The 16,327-nt window shown below is 36.5% G+C and overlaps 2 protein-coding genes across 2 annotated transcripts; both read left to right on the top strand.

The window, feature by feature from the left end:
• Window positions 1–4,455: 4,455 nt before the first annotated feature.
• Window positions 4,456–6,986, top strand: LOC130728170 (cytochrome P450 76T24-like). The gene is made up of 2 exons (XM_057579535.1): window positions 4,456–5,390; window positions 6,244–6,986. Exons 1-2 carry the CDS (start codon window positions 4,491–4,493, stop codon window positions 6,856–6,858), a joined length of 1,515 nt encoding a protein of 504 aa, XP_057435518.1. The 5' UTR covers window positions 4,456–4,490; the 3' UTR covers window positions 6,859–6,986.
• A 5,803-nt stretch (window positions 6,987–12,789) lies between these two features.
• Window positions 12,790–15,447, top strand: LOC130713677 (uncharacterized). Its single transcript, XM_057563468.1, has 5 exons — window positions 12,790–12,874; window positions 12,949–13,067; window positions 13,167–14,020; window positions 14,233–14,524; window positions 14,629–15,447. Exons 1-5 carry the CDS (start codon window positions 12,790–12,792, stop codon window positions 15,445–15,447), a joined length of 2,169 nt encoding a protein of 722 aa, XP_057419451.1.
• The last annotated feature ends 880 nt before the right edge of the window (window positions 15,448–16,327 follow it).

The following is a 16,327-nucleotide window of genomic DNA, read 5'->3' as shown; positions in this document are numbered from 1 at the left end:
TAAAAGAAAGAAACTGAACGAAAAGACAAAAAAAACACTGGATACAGAGAAAAAAGGGCACCAGTAACCCGCAAAACACCAGAACCAATTGCTATTCAGACCCACCAAACTGCCACCAAACAACTAACTAAACACCCCAGCTCTTCTACGAATTCAACAAAAAGCTCCTTGACTTGCCATCGGGACAAACAATGAAACAACCAGCAGCAATTGGAGATAGAATAGGAGCCCAACTTTCCACTGGGAACAATACTCGCTTGGAACCCAGAGAAAGAGAGATCAAAGGCATTAAATAAACAAAATATAGCTTGGCTTGGTGGTTAATTATGCTTTGCTTCACTTCCTCTATGTCCAAGGTATGATTCATGTCTCTTTCAAAAAAAAAAAGGTATGATTCATGTCTACTACAAATTTTCCTAAGTCTAAGGAGGAGCCAAGAAAATCGGATTGCATTGCATAGTTGCTTTCCTTGAGGAACACAAGACATGCAGAAAGGACAGTTTAGATTAGGCAGTTTTGTTTATAAGAATACTACTTTTTACCGACGACCAAAAGATGTTGGTACTCCGTAAGAAAAAAACGTCGGTAAAGCATAATTACATACGACCAAAAAGTCGTCGTTGTTACTCGTCAGCATTTTTTCCATGATTTTCAAAAAACTGTCAGTAATTACGGATGGCTTTTTCCATCACTAATTGCCGACAATTTATTTTTGTCGCTAACTTATCAATGACTTTTTTCACTGCTACTTACCAACAGTTTTTTCTGTCGCTAATTTAATGACGACTTTTTTCCGTTTGTAATTGATTTTGTCTACACGCTGGGTTTACTCTTTAGTCTTCGACAGGAGGAGAACTAGATTCCCCTGAGACGCCATAATCTTCCTTCTTTCCTTCCTCCCAAAAGTTCTCCTGTGATAACCCCTTAATTATCCATAAATTATTCCTCGGAAATGCAGTCAGAGGGCAATCTCGCTTTTGACCCGGTCTGGTATGTCTTCTGCCAAACTGCGAGCTTGGAAGCGTCCCAGCGCAATCGCGTTCAAAGGTTACGTTCAGTACGTCCCCCCATCATTCCCGACATGCTATGGTGCCCCTCGGGGGGAAAGACTGCCATCTCAGGCATACCATCGACAAGGTTAAAAAGGACAGACAGAAGGCGCACACTTCAGGACCCGGTATTAAAATATCAAGGTGACATTCTTATATGCAACAAAAGGAACATTTTGTGGTCATTAAAATTATTATTATTATTAATTTATACAAAAGTGAGAAAAAAGATGAAGAAGAGAAGGAGGAGGTGTGACTAAGATTGTCTACAAACACATATTTATAGGTTGCCGAGAATTTAATTTATTGATAGCTTACCGACAAATTTTTTTTGGATATTTATACGTTACCGACATTTTTGGGTGTTGGTATTTATTTTTCAAATTTTGTAATTCCCTACAAGTTATTGGTAGGCGACCATTTCAAATTTTGAAATTTCCGATGACTTTTTCCATAATTTTTTAAAGTTTGCCAAGTTATTGGTATGCGACAATTTCAAATTTTGAATTTTCCAACGAATTTTTCCATTGGTAATAGATTTTTGACTTTAAGTTCGCTAAGTTATTGGTAGGCGACAATTTCAAATTTTAAAATTATCAACGGCTTTTTCTGTCGGTATAACCATCGATAATTTGGCGGTAAGTAATCCCGGAAAATAAAGTATTACCACCAAATTATTGGCGTCTTTTTGTGTCGGAAACTTCAATTATTTAAAAAAAGGTTATCAATGGCATGCTCGTTGTTAGGGGTGAACATGGGCCGGGTAAATCCAATGAACCCGCCCAACCCAATCTGATCCAATAGAAAAAAATGCGGGTTGGATCGGGCAATCGGGTTAGTCGGATGGATTTTACTACAACCCAACCAAGTTCGGATCGGATTTCAGATTCAGTTCAAATTCATCCAACCCAACCCAGAATCCATACATATAATAATAATTTTTATAATTTTACTCATACTTGGAGTGCTAGTGTTGGAGTGATGACTTTTTGAAACTTTGAGACTTAAGTATTTGTAGTTATTTGTCATATTTGAACTTAGAGTATTTGTTCGTAGTTATTTGTTACATGTTTATATATAGTTATTTGGCATGTTGGGGACATCTAAGTTCTAAGTGTCATGGCATAACATTTAGTGTTGTTTTTTACTTTTTAGATACTATTTATATTAGATTGTTTCATGTCATTTAGTAATTAAGTTTTATGTTTTCATGATATTTGGCTATATGTCATTTATGTGGTATTATTTTTATAACTTTTTGTGTCTTTTTCATGTTATTTAGTATAATAACATATTTAGTATTTTTTATAACTTTTTCTGAATTTATAATAATTTTTGCAAGATTTTTTAATATTTCAGATATATTATTATTTTAATATATGGACCTAATAAATCCATCCAACTCAATCCAAACTTCGTCGGGTTGGTTCGGATCAGGTCCGAAGAAGAAATTCGTGAAATCCGACCCAACCCAACCCATACAATTTTGATCGGTTCGGATTTTATTTTGACAAAAATTCATCCAACCCAACCCATTTGCACCCCTACTCGTTATTAATAGTAAGACTATGCGATGAACTTGGGACAGTTGGTAAAAATGACGATAATTCAGTATTTTCTTGTAGTGGCAGCTACACAATGTTAAAGAAAAGAAGTTTCGTCTACTGTTCTCTTTTGTATTTTGCTTTCATGCAATTGAATTATCCTTTATATTGTTTATGTTATCGCAACCTTTACTTGTTTGTTATTTTCTTATTATGCTTGTCTTTTAGCTTCTTACATTTCAAGCTTTTAAGCTTTGTTTCAAATTAAAAAAACACTTTTGTAACAAAAGTCATAGTTGAGCTTTGATTTCTAAAGTTATTCGTATAACAACTTTGTTCAGCCCCAAAATTCTTTTCAAAGCACAGGTACAAGGTGGTGCTTGGGCAGTTCTTCTCTAATTACGTTCGGACGTGACAGGGAAGCCAGGTTCACTGAACCTCGACTTTCTGAATTATTACCAAATAACTTTGTAGTTTGAAATTATGATTAATCATGAAATTAGTTTTTGTGTTGTTAAGCTTGTTCGATTTTAATCCCTTGCTGGAAAATAGTTTGATCCATGTCTCCGCTTGGACTTTTTGATTTTAGTCCTAACTTGAGACCGGATCTCTAGTGAGAGTGCTGACTGTTGAGTGACAGGCAAAGGATGATGTGGCACTATCCACATCTTTTTGTATTGAATTTCAATTTCTAAAATAATAATTCATAATTAAATTAAAAATATATTTTATCACTAAATTAAATCACCTAAAAAACTAATCACTAAATTAAACTATGTATCATCCATCTTCATCTTCATCATTCGCGTTCATTCTTCACATAATTTAATCCTCCATAGACCCGAAAACTCATGACTTTATCATCTTCTTCAAATCTTGCGTTTAAAAACCTTTAAGTCCACAAATCACGAGGATAGAAACCAAACTATTACCTTTTAGAGCATTTCCAATGCTAGTTTTTAGAAGTGAGTTCTTCAGCTAAGAATTAAGAACTAGGTTCTTAAGCATTGGAGATGGTTGACGTGGACTTTTTAGTTCTTAAAAATAAGAACTAGTTCTAACTTATATAAACAAATTTGTTTCATGAGTTCTTAGCATAAAAAAAACATTTTTTTCTCTCTCATCCAATTATTTTATTACTTTATGAGTTTTTTTTATTGGTTTATAAAAATAAGAAAATATAAATAATAAGGTGTCATGGTGCTAAGAACTCAAAGTTAAGAATTTTGGTTGAAGCAAAATAGATATAAGTTGATTAAGCATATGTGGTAGTAGATATAAATAGTGTTTAAGAACTTACGTCTAAAAACTAACATTGAAGTTGCTCTAAATTTTTTTTTGCTTACAAAAATTTTCCACAGGTAAACAAGAAGCATCCTCAAAAAACTCATCATCATTCAGCAAAACGCCCATCCTCCACATCCTCAATGTGATTTTTTTAATGAAAGCGTGAAACATGATGAAACCTTATGAAAACGGTCCTACTAAAATACCTTTACCCCACTTTTTTATTTCAAAATCTTGGTTCAATACCTGACACCTGAACACAATTACGCAGGTGGCGGGCGGCTCCGTTATATAAATACTTAAAAAAGACAATAATGTTTTGTTTATCAATCAATTTCACTTCGACCTTGGGAGATAGTGAAGAAATAAGGGAGAAATAAGTGACATGATAAGTAATGTGATAAAAAATGCAGAGAGAAATAAGAAGAAAAAAAGAATGGAATTGAGATTGAAGAGAAATGAGGTGTATATAAATCATTACTGTTTAAAAGATGAGGACTGACTCAAACTTCAAAATTAATTTTAAAATACATTTCTTTAACTATACCTATATATATATATACTATATATATCTGTGATGTATCTTCAATGGGAGAGAAAGTAATCAATCATGGATCTGCTACTGATTAGTATTACCATAGTGTGTGCGGGTACTCTCACCTTCTTCATCCTTAGATTATTATTCAATCAAACCCAATACACCATCAAGCTTCCACCAGGGCCAAGCCTCTTTCATATCATAAGAAACATCTTAGAACTTAGTAGAAATCCACACATAGCAATCACCAAACTCTCCAAAATTTATGGACCCATCATAACATTGAAACTAGGCAGCAGAATCACCATAGTGATATCTTCTCCTCAATTAGCCAAACAAGTGTTGCAAGAGAATAGCCAAGCCTTTTCTAGCAGGACAGTTCCATATGCTTCTCGTGTGTTTGACCAACATAAAAACTCACTCACGTTTCTGCCCCTATCAGCTGAGTGGAGGAACCTTAGAAGACATTGTGCCACAATATTCTCCACACAGATGCTTGACTCCACAAAAGTTGTTCGTCAACAAAAGCTGAAAGAGTTGTTGGATTTTATAAAGGAGAAAAGCTTGAATGGTGAGGATTTAGATCTTGGTGAGGCTGTTTTTACAACTGTACTCAATTCAATTTCAAACACTTTCTTCTCTAAAGATTTGTCTCACTCTACATCTGATGAAAAGTCTCAAGAGTTTAAGAACATTATTGGGGGTGTCATGGAAGATGGTGGAAGGCCAAACATTGTGGACTTTTTTCCCATTCTCGCTCCACTTGATCCTCAAGGTGTTCAAGCTAGGATGTCCATTTACTTCATCAAGTTGTTTAAAATTATTGATGGAATTATTGAAGAAAGAATGTGTTCCAGAGATTCAAAAATTGATTCCGGATCTGAGGTGGGCAATGATGTGTTAGATTCAATTATTAGCAACGTTGGAGCTACTTCTCAGCTGAGCCGCAATGAGATTAGACATCTGTTTCTGGTCAGTACATAGTTTTCCAATAATTGCATTTTATAAATTTTAAAGTTCTTATTTTTCTAGCCATAATACTTTACATAGTTTATAGTTTATATTAGAAATAATTTGAGAAAAAGTTTGATGCACCGACGGTATAATTTTTTTTTACACCGTCAACCAATCAGATTTCAAGGATGTGAGAAAATATCTCTTTTCATTTAATTTCTTTAATTGACATGTCACATCCTTGAAATCTGATTGGTTGACGGTGTAAAAAAACTTTACACCGTCGGTGCATCAAAATTAAACTCAAATAATAATATAAGATCACTCATGTTAAAAAATATATATAAGATCACTAATATAATTCTTATCTAAGAGCTTTAGCCTTGAGGATAATCTGGTTGCATGATATCAAAACTTCTATGATCAAGCGGTTTAGAGTTCGATCCTTGTTGTCGACCCCTATTCTTCTAATAAAAAATGAATTTGTCAAGCAACCAATTATTCCAAAAACTTAAGTTGTTGGGGGCAGCATGAATCGAACTCTAGATTACTTAGTCATTGAGGCTCTAATACCATACAAAACAACCAACTATCTCAAAAGTTTAGGTTATTGGGTAAGGGTCACATCAATGGTTTTATATTTTATTCTAAGAGAATTTAAAGCATATAGTAGGTTAACATGTGCATTATTCTTCAAGATTAAACGAGCTTTTGCCCGAATGAGTATGTTGAAAATAATATAATAATAAACCATTTATGTAACCCTTACATAATGGTGTAAGTTATTGGATAATGAATTATTTGGCAATATAATTTACATCGTTTAAATTATAAAAAGTATGTTATTTATTAAAATGATGTTCCACTATAGGATTTATTTATTGCTGGGATCGAGACAACCGTCGTCACTGTTGAATGGGTGATGGCAGAGTTATTGCGTAACCCTGATAAATTAGAAAAAGTAAGAGAAGAGTTGTGTCAAGCAATTGAAGAGGATGCAATACTTGAAGAATCACACATCTCAAAATTGCCTTATTTACAAGCAGTTGTAAAAGAAACTTTTCGCTTGCATCCACCAGGTCCATTTCTTGTACCACGCAAGTGTGATGAAGATGCATGCATAGCTGGCTTCCTAGTGCCAAAAGATGCACAAGTCTTAGTCAATGTGTGGGCCATGGGACGAGATCCAACCATTTGGGAAAAACCAAATATATTCTTGCCTGAAAGATTTTTAAATTGTGAGATTAATTTTAAAGGTCAGAATTTTGAGCTTATACCCTTTGGGGCAGGCAAAAGGATGTGCCCTGGATTGCCATTAGCTCATAGGTCAGTGCATTTAATAGTGGCATCCCTTCTGCACAACTTTGAATGGAAGCTACCTGATGGGCTAACATCTGAACACATAAACATGAAGGAGGATTTTGGATTATCCTTAAAGAGAGCCCAACCTCTTCGACTTCAAGCTATTTCAATCAAGCTCTCTTAATTATATATAGGAGTGACGTTGATGAATTTATTGGGATGTCTATTTGTATCGATTTATATGTGTGAAGGGAAAATGTTATAGTTGAATCCGCCACTCTTATTGATTAATAAAGGATGAGATTATAATTAGGAGAAGAGTTGGATACGGTTTTATACATGTTGTTTTTGTTGTTATCTAATCACAACATGACACATAAGTTGAAAATGGGGAAGTTTTATGATAAAAAATTTAATAAAGTGGGTGATTGAACTTTTTATAAGCTTTTAACAGCACGAGATGAACCCATGGAACAGTATGTAAATTTTGTCCTTACTATCTACTTATCTGTTCTTACATATTTCTCTATAATTATTTGTGATGTCTAATTTAAATTAAAACATGTTATACTAATTTTCTTTTCAGTACATTATGATTTTTACTTTCAGAAATACTTGAGATCCAAGGTTCTTAATTTAGGTTTATAGTCTCAAACTTCGAAAGTGAAAGTAAAACTTGATTTCTAGAAAACAAAGTAAGGAAGATAAATCATGTCTAGAAATAAATGAAAGAAATACAATGATGTAAAGAGTGAAACAAGTTAGTATGATTATTGCAAGTTTGCAACCATCTTCACTACAACTGAAAAAATGCTCTTAACACTAATTAAAAGCAATATCTACAGCGGTTTAAACATTTAACCCCTTACAGCGATCCCAAAACAGTAGAGATAGCAGGAAAACTCACACTCGCAGGCCCGACCCGAACCAACCCGAAATTTCAGGCGAAACTTGATTTCTTTGGGTTTGGGGTTTTACTCGAATTTTAAAACCTATTCGGATTCGGGTAAGTGATTGATTAACCTGCAGCCAAACTCAAACCCGAAACCTTATGCATGTAATTACCAACCCTTATATATATTATTAAAGTTACTAAGTAGGGTTTTTTTAACGTAAAAAATCCATGAATTATGTTGTTTATCAGCTTATGTTCATGAACTATACTTTTTTCTTTATATTGGAAAGATGATAAGGTTTAATCAGCATATGTTCATGTTGTTTTCTTAGGTACATGTTGTTTCCGGGTCGGGGTTTTGAGTTTTTTGCGGATTCGGCGCTCACATCGGGTTTGGGGTTTGGGTTCATGTAACCTGAAACTCAGAGATTTGGGTTTGGGTTAACTTTTGCATCCATATTGGGTTTGAGTTCGGATGTTAAGTTCGAATTCGGGTGTGGGAATGGTCAAACCCGCACCCACGTAACTCGTTGCCAACCCTACAAAGCAGTCACCAAAATCACCTTAGTGACATCTCCTTTATTTTACAAATTAGTGAGTAGCTCATACAATGCACGGGTGTTTTATTAAAGCTTATATATAAATATGACTTGAAGAAATATAATTTAATAATTTCCTTTAACATTGAATTGAATAGATCCAAAGACTTCATATCCTTCAAAATATTTCCCCTAAGTTCCTCCCCCAAACATCACTTGATAATTGTTCTTGACTCAAATATCTTCGTTCCATTCCTTCTTGAGAGAGCCATTGACAAATCAAAATGCTACCAAGAGCAAAGCAGCTCAAAGATCGTGCTCATTTTTCTTGTATAGGATTAGGACCCAGATATCTCATTAATGCATTTTTTTGCTTAGAAAAAAAATTTCCACAGTAAGGTCTCAAAAATATTAGATTACAAGGTGGATTATTGGCTTCTTACAGCCGCCACAAATAAGGGAATTAGTTACTTTGTTTAATGTTATTTAAAAAGTTTTGTGCAATTTAAAATATCAGCATAATAAGAACCCGAAAGCACAAACTTTTTTATGGAGAGCAAATCATAAGGTGAAAATACAATATACTAGAAATTAAACTCGTGCACGAGTTCGTTTTTAATTTTATTTTTTAATTGTAATATTTAAATTTGCAGAAAGGTAATAAAGCTATTATTTAGAAGAAGATTTAGAATATATGTATAATTAAATATAATTGAGTTATGATATTCTCACACTTTTTTTCTCTAATAAGGGAAAAAAGGATCAAACAGGTAGATTTCTTTTTCTTTTTTATTCTTCATCGGAAGAAAAAATAGGTAGATTTTTATTGAGATTGAAATGAGAGTATTTTTTTATATAAAAGAAATTTAATTACTTAATTAGATTAGTATTGAAATGAACGTGGTAGTCTACTATTTTTTTTTCTTATATTGATTTAGTCATTGCAGTGATGTTATCAGTTGTGCTAATATTTTTTTTATCAAGATTGATGTGGTTGTTTACCATTGCTGGTGGCATAGAAGTTCTTTTAAAATCACTTCCACGAACATAAAAAATAGATTATATCTAACTGCAGGATGGACGTCATTTGTTCCATTTGAATGATTAAGTTGCTATTTTTTTTTCCATAATATGACAATATTGAGGAGTGAAATATTCCTATTTCTTTAAGAATATAGTGAGTACTACATTTTACACTTATCTTTCTAGTGCAGTATATAAATTTATGTGGCTCACACTTTGTTACTGATTTGTGTCACATAAATATAGAAATGATGATATATTTGTATGATTTCAATTGAATGAGAAGAATTGTTTAGTAAATTACCATATATGTGAAACTCACAGTTTTATTTTCCAATCATTTGCAACGGGGATATATCACTAAGTAATGTGTGTTTCTTATTGTTGTTGATGATCTTTCTCCTGCAATAAAGAAATAAGAATGAGTAATTTAAAAAAGCAATTTTGCAATTAACTAAAATAATTAAAAATGACATACTTGTTAAAGTAGTTAGAGACAATTGTCATTTTTTCTCACCAGCAGCTGAAGTCTAAGAAATATAATAGATGCATGGTTCAATATAATACATTTTATTTTTTATTTATTTAATGTAGATAGTTGAATACCCTCCTGACATTAACAATTTTATTCAGCTTTTGACACTGGTATTGCAATCATGCCACTATTTTTAATTTAATGTTAGTTTTTCTTCAGAGTTACTATGTTAAGGAATTCTAAGAGTTTGTGAGTTTAAGAAAAATAGACATATATTCCTGCAGAAAATTGGACTGCAAACTAAGACCATTGCATATCAAGATTAATTTTGGCGGAAGTATGCTTTATTGTTAATAGTTTTTTTCTTGGACTAAATTGATATTAGTTTAAAATTAACATTAAATTTGATTTTAATTTAAGGTACTGTGCTAAAACCATTTACAGATATAACTTTGTGGTATGTTACACTTTTGGCATGGATGTTACTCTTTTGCTTATACATTTGATATTTATTAAGTTTAAAACTGAAATCATTAGTGCACAAGTTTCCACTACCCGTTCATTCACTCACTAAGCTATCTCATTAAAACACCAGTTTTTTTACTAATGTATGTAGGTTCTCATGTGTATTTGTACTTAATACTTAGCTCAAGTGAGCTTTACTAATATATATATAGATAGATAGATATTTTTTTTTTTGGAAAAACCAAATATATATATATATAAATAATTACTTTGGGAAATAAGAGCCCCAAGTATAATATAGATAGATGTATATTGATAGAATTTTTTTTATTTTAAAAGTATTTTATCTAAATTATTTATCAATAAATATTATTTTGTTTTTTATTTTGATTTTTTAAATTTGTCAAATGCAAAGCTCAAGTCAATTTTAAGTCTATGAATGTTGTTATTTAATATAAGTAGTTGAATAGGTTTTTATAATACAATTTTTTTCAGTTTTTAGTTTATTAAATATTTTATTTTTTAATGTATTTAATATAAAGGTATGTGAGCTTTTATGGTTTAATACATACGTGTATTTGTATTTAATACTTAGCTCAAGTGAGATGAACTCGACCGAGAGTATACACACCAAAAAGGCAAAAACGACTTGAATGAGAGAATGAGAGAGAGGGGGAGGGGAAGCAGTGGGGGGAACGGAGGATTTGCAGCGAGGGCGGCACAAGATGCAGGTTGGACAACGGTGTATGGTAGGAAGCGGGGGAATTTCACCTCGTACTTTTTCTCCAATTTTCCGGATAATTTTGGCGAGGAAGCGATGTGGAGGATCTTCAATAGGTATGACAAGGTTTGGGAGGTCTATATCCCACAGAGGAGAACTAAACGAGGGATGAGATTTGGGTTTGTTTGGTATCGTGATGTCAAGGACCCTGGTGCACTAGAAAGACGTCTTGCGCAGATTGTGATCGGTGCAACGCCAGTCCATGTCAATCTAGCAAGGTATGCAAAAACCCAGAGAGTGCCACATGGAACAGGAGCTCGGAATGTTCGCCAGGGAAATGGACCCAAGGTTTGCCAAGTTGGGCAGGCAGGTCATCGTAACAAGGTGCCCCAAACATATGCTCAAGTGGTGAAGTCAGGGAAGGGGAAGGAGGTTGTGGAGGAGACGATGGGAGTGACGGAGCACTGTGGAATGGCGGCGATAGAATTGTGGAACGGACCAGCTGTGTCACAGGGTGATGAATGGCTGAAGAGAAGTATGGTGGGTACCCTGACAAATTTAGAAGCCATACATTCTCTGAAAAACGCATTCATTGTGGAAGGCCACCTTACTCTTCAGCTTCGATACATGGGGGATAACATGGTTTTAATTTCTGGCCCAGGAGGAGTGCGTGTTGAGGAGGTACTGAATGGATCGGAGGATTGGATAAGGGAGTTTTTGGTGGAGGTGAAACCCTGGTCACCATTGATCGCACCTATTAGCAGGGTAACGTGGGTGCGGTGTTCAGGAATCCCGCTTCATATGTGGAATCTTGAGTGCTTCAAGTACATGGTTACCCAGCTGGGAGATGTTGTCAGGATTGATGATAGAACAAAGGATTTCTCAGAACTAGAGTTCGCACGATTGCAGATCAGAACTACGGCCCTGGACATTGTTACCTTAGCAAGGAAAATACTGATCAATGGGATTACATACACAATAAGGGTGATGGAAGAAGTGGGTTCATGTGCTCATCAATGTTGTTGTAGTATAGTGGACTCAGAGGAAGATGATGAGGATGGTTATTCTGATTGGTCCATGAACGGCGCTGCAATCTCGTCGGAAGCTTCAGAGGTGGGCGGCGCCGGTGGTGATTTGATTTTGGAAGAACTTAACCGCTGCCATAATTTGTTTGACCGTTACAATCAATCCCTTGATGGTAGCAAAAATCAAGGGTCAAACATGGGTGCGGTTATTGCTCCTGCCAGTAACGAAATTCCAATCATTGGGGAATCATCATGGGAGGAAAACGTGGGGAATATTGATAAGGAGGTGGACCTGGGTGAAACAGAAAACAATGAAGGTGTTAACACTGAATTTGAATTGCAAGGGGAGGGCATTGTTGGGAATGCACAGGGGGAGGGCATTAATGATATAACACAATTGGTTAATAAAGAAGTGGGACCGCAGGTTGAGGGAGATATTGTTGGTAACAATATTCAAATTGAATTGCAAGTGGGGGGCAGTATTGGGAATGAACAAGGGGAGGATCCAATCCTAAATTATAATTTGGGTGTGGGTATCGCTGGGTTGAGTATGGGCCAATCTATCTTTGCTCCTCAAGCGGGTCATCCTGACCCGGTTCAAGAAGTGGATAACGCTGGTGAGAACGTTGTTGAAGCACTCACAGATAGCGTTGTCTTCTTTGATGGCCGAAAGAAAGATCGAAAGAAAAAGAAGATGCAACGAAGCTGCCCCCAAACGACGTTAAGTCCTCGTGCTTCTCATCTTTCGTTCACTTTGCTACGACGGCCTATAAACAACTCACGAAATAGCGACGTCGATGAGCAAGCTGAACCTTCATTCCCACATAGGGCAGAGGGGGGAGAACGACGGGGAACCCAACACTCTATCCCCTCCAATAACCACTCTGGTTCAGGCTCCGGTGGTCATAGCTGTCACAACCTGTCTGGCTGAGAGGGGTGGAGGATGAAGCTAGGAAGATATGGGCGTTAGGGATGGGGTTGGGGGTTACTGCAGTTGGTGATGGAGGTGTAGTGTCGAAATTAGTGGATTTGGAGTGTAGAGATGCTCAGGAGGCTGGTAATATGGCGGGTTTGGAGCCAAGAAGGAGTACAGATGGTGATCAATGAAGATTATGTCCTATAATGTGAGAGGTTTGGGGAGTAGCTCCAAGCGACAGATAATCAAAGAACTAGTGGCGAAAGAACAACTTGATATGTTGCTTATTCAGGAGACTAAGCTTGAGGAGGTTAGTTTACGAGTTGGTTCTCAGGTTTGGGGTGATTCAAATTTTGAATGGCAGACCTCTCCGGAAGTGAATAGGGGAGGTGGGTTATTGTGCATTTGGAAGCGGGGTGCTTTTGTTCTCTAGAATTGTGTGAGAGGACAGGGTTTTCTTGGCTTGATAGGGACTTGGGGTGATATGCCCGAGCCTTCTGTGGTGGTGAATGTTTACTCTTCTTGCAGGATTGAGGAAAAACGAAACTTATGGCGTGAATTAGCGGACTGGAAGAGGAGTTGTGGTGTTCAGTTGTGGTGTATTGGCGGGGATTTCAATGCAGTAAGATCGGAAGGGGAGCAAAGGGGAATCACATCAGAGGGGGGATCACAGAGGCGAGAAATTATTGAGTTTAATAATTTTGTGGAGGCAATGGAGCTTGTAGATTTGCCATTAGCAGGTCGCAAGTACACATGGTACAGGGCAAATGGACAAGCTCAGAGCAGAATTGATAGATTTCTTATTTCTCATGAGTGGTTGTTGCAGTGGCCTAACTGTGAACAAGTGGGTCTTGCCAGAGATATTTCCTACCACTGCCCGTTGTTATTGAGATCAGTGTTTCAGGATTGGGGTCTGAAACCTTTCAGGGTGTTAAATTGTTGGTTGGAACATCCAGGTTTCTCGGGTCTTGTGGAAAAAACATTGGCAGAGAATCAGGTGGTTGGTTGGGGGGCATTTGTGCTGAAGGAGAAATTGAAACGGTTGAAATTGAAACTAAAGGATTGGAATAAGGAGGTCTTTGGGGATTTGCGGACTAGGCGGAATGGAGTGGTACAGAAAATTAATGAGTTGGATCAAAAAGAAGAAGTGATGGGGCTGTCCATTGAGGAAATAGATGCAAGAAGAATACTGGTTAGTGAATTTTGGTCGGTTCTGAAGCATCAGGAATCCCTTCTATATCAGAAGTCTAGATCTAAGTGGCTAAAGGATGGGGATCAAAACACCAGGTATTTTCATTCTTTAATTAATTGGCGAAGGCGATCAAATTCAATTGTAGGATTGATGATTGATGAAAATTGGGAGGAGGATCCACAAAAAGTGAAGGATGAGGTAAGACAGTATTTTGAAACGAGGTTTGCAGCAAATAGTTGTGCTGGCCTGAATTTAAATGGTGTTTCATTCAAAACTATAATGAACTTCTTACTGCTGGGTTTGATAGTGAAGAAATTAAGGTGGCTGTCTGGGATTGTGGTGGGGATAAAAGCCCTGGCCCTGATGGTTTTAATTTTAAATTTATTCAGAAGTTCTGGGTGTTGATGAAGGATGATTTTTACAGGGTGCTCAATGAATTCTGGAGTAGGGGAGTGTGGCCCAAAGGTAGCAATGCATCATTCATAGCTCTTATCCCTAAGGTGAGTTCCCCGCTTGGCTTAAATGATTTCAGGCCTATCTCTCTGATTGGGTGTATGTATAAGGTGGTCTCAAAGATACTGGCATTAAGGCAGAAGAAGGTATTGTCCAAGGTCATTAGTGATTGTCAGTTTGCTTTTCTGGGGGGAGGAATATGTTGGATAGCGTGGTGGTAGTTAATGAAGTCCTGCATGCTGCAAAAAAGTTGAAGAAGGAAACACTTATTTTTAAAGTTGACTATGAGAAGGCATATGACTCTGTGAGTTGGGAGTTTTTAGAGTATATGATGGGAAGGATGCACTTTAGCAGGAAGTGGATTCAGTGGATTATGAGTTGTCTCAGGTCAGCTTCTGTATCTGTGCTAGTGAATGGGAGTCCCTGTGAGGAATTCAGTATGAAGAGGGGTCTCCGGCAGGAGGATCCACTTGCCCCATTTTTATTCCTAATAGTAGCTGAGGGTCTTACCAGTTTCTTTGCACAAGCAGTACGTTTGGGCATATTTATGGGGTTTGCGTTTGGGGGAGACTCAGAGATTGGTGTCTCCATGCTACAGTTTTCAGATGATACAGTATTTATTAGAGATGCAACAGTCCAGAATGTGCAGACAATTAAATGCGTATTGCGGTGCTTTGAGCTTATTTCAGGGCTTAAAGTCAATTTTCATAAGAGTAAGCTGGCAGGGGTGGCAGTGGACCGACATAGTTTGGGGCAGGTTGCAGCTATTCTTCACTGCAAAATTATGTCTACTCCTTTTGTGTATCTAGGAATACCTGTAGGAGGCAGACTGAAGAGTCTGGCCTTATGGGACTCAGTTATTAAGAAGATGAAAATGCGTTTGTCCTCTTGGAAGCAGAAACATATTTCATTCGGGGGTCGTGTGTGCCTTATACAGAGTATTTTATCTGCCTTACCATTATTTTTCCTTTCCTTCTTTAAAGTTCCGGTAGGTGTACTTACAATTTGTACTGGAATTATGAGGAGATTCCTTTGGGGAGGAGTAGAAGGGGATAATAAAATTAACTAGGTTAAATGGTCAGAGGTGTGTAAACCAAAGGATCATGGAGGATTGGGTATAAAGGATTGGAGGTTGTTCAATATGGCGCTTTTAGGGAAGTGGAACTGGAGATTCTTGACAGAGCCTGATAGTGTAAGACCCAAGTTTTTAAGCTTAGAATAAGTGGAAGAGATTTCCATTTACGATTAGGCTTGATGTATCGCGAAGGAAAGACTTGAACAAGAGTTTATCGGATGAAATAAATTTATGAAGAAGAAAGTTCAGGAATTGCTTGAGGAATGTTGCGTAGTCATTTTAGGAATTAGAGCGAGTCGTCTGCACACCCGCCTTATGGAAAGCGTGTCCAGAATAGGCTAATTTCGCTTTAGAGCAACGTTTTAAGTGAGATTTCGAATCCTTGGAAAATTTAAAGATTTTCTTTATTTTTCCTTCGACCAGCGTTTCATTTCGGAACTCTAGACTGTATGCACGATAGTATTCACTTTTCGGAAGTCCGACGACGCTAATTTCCTTGCTTCGAAACCCTAGATTCGAGCGATGGATGAAGACTTTTTCTATTCGGGACTTCTAACGAAGTTTCCGTCCGCGTTGCCAGATTTGTTTCGACATTTCCAATCTTTCTTCAGAAGGAAGTTTTGTCGTCTGAGCATCACAGCAAAAAGTTGTTTAACGGGACAGATTAACTTACACCGCCTTTGGGATTTTAGATATCGTTTTTCCCAAATCATAGATAATTGTTTTGAGTTCTGGAATTCTGATGACAGAATCTCTCTTAGAATTCCTCGGTGGACGTGCTGGAAAAATCGGAATCGCGAAATTTTCATTTTCCCGCGATTTCACCTGCCTATAAATAGCTCGAAAAAGCAAAATCTCTTCATTCTCACCCATT

The sequence above is a fragment of the Lotus japonicus genome, chromosome 1 (assembly GCF_012489685.1).
Source record: "Lotus japonicus ecotype B-129 chromosome 1, LjGifu_v1.2".
In the NCBI taxonomy this organism is placed as follows: domain Eukaryota; kingdom Viridiplantae; phylum Streptophyta; class Magnoliopsida; order Fabales; family Fabaceae; genus Lotus; species Lotus japonicus.
This window is presented reverse-complemented; position numbering and strand designations above follow the sequence as displayed.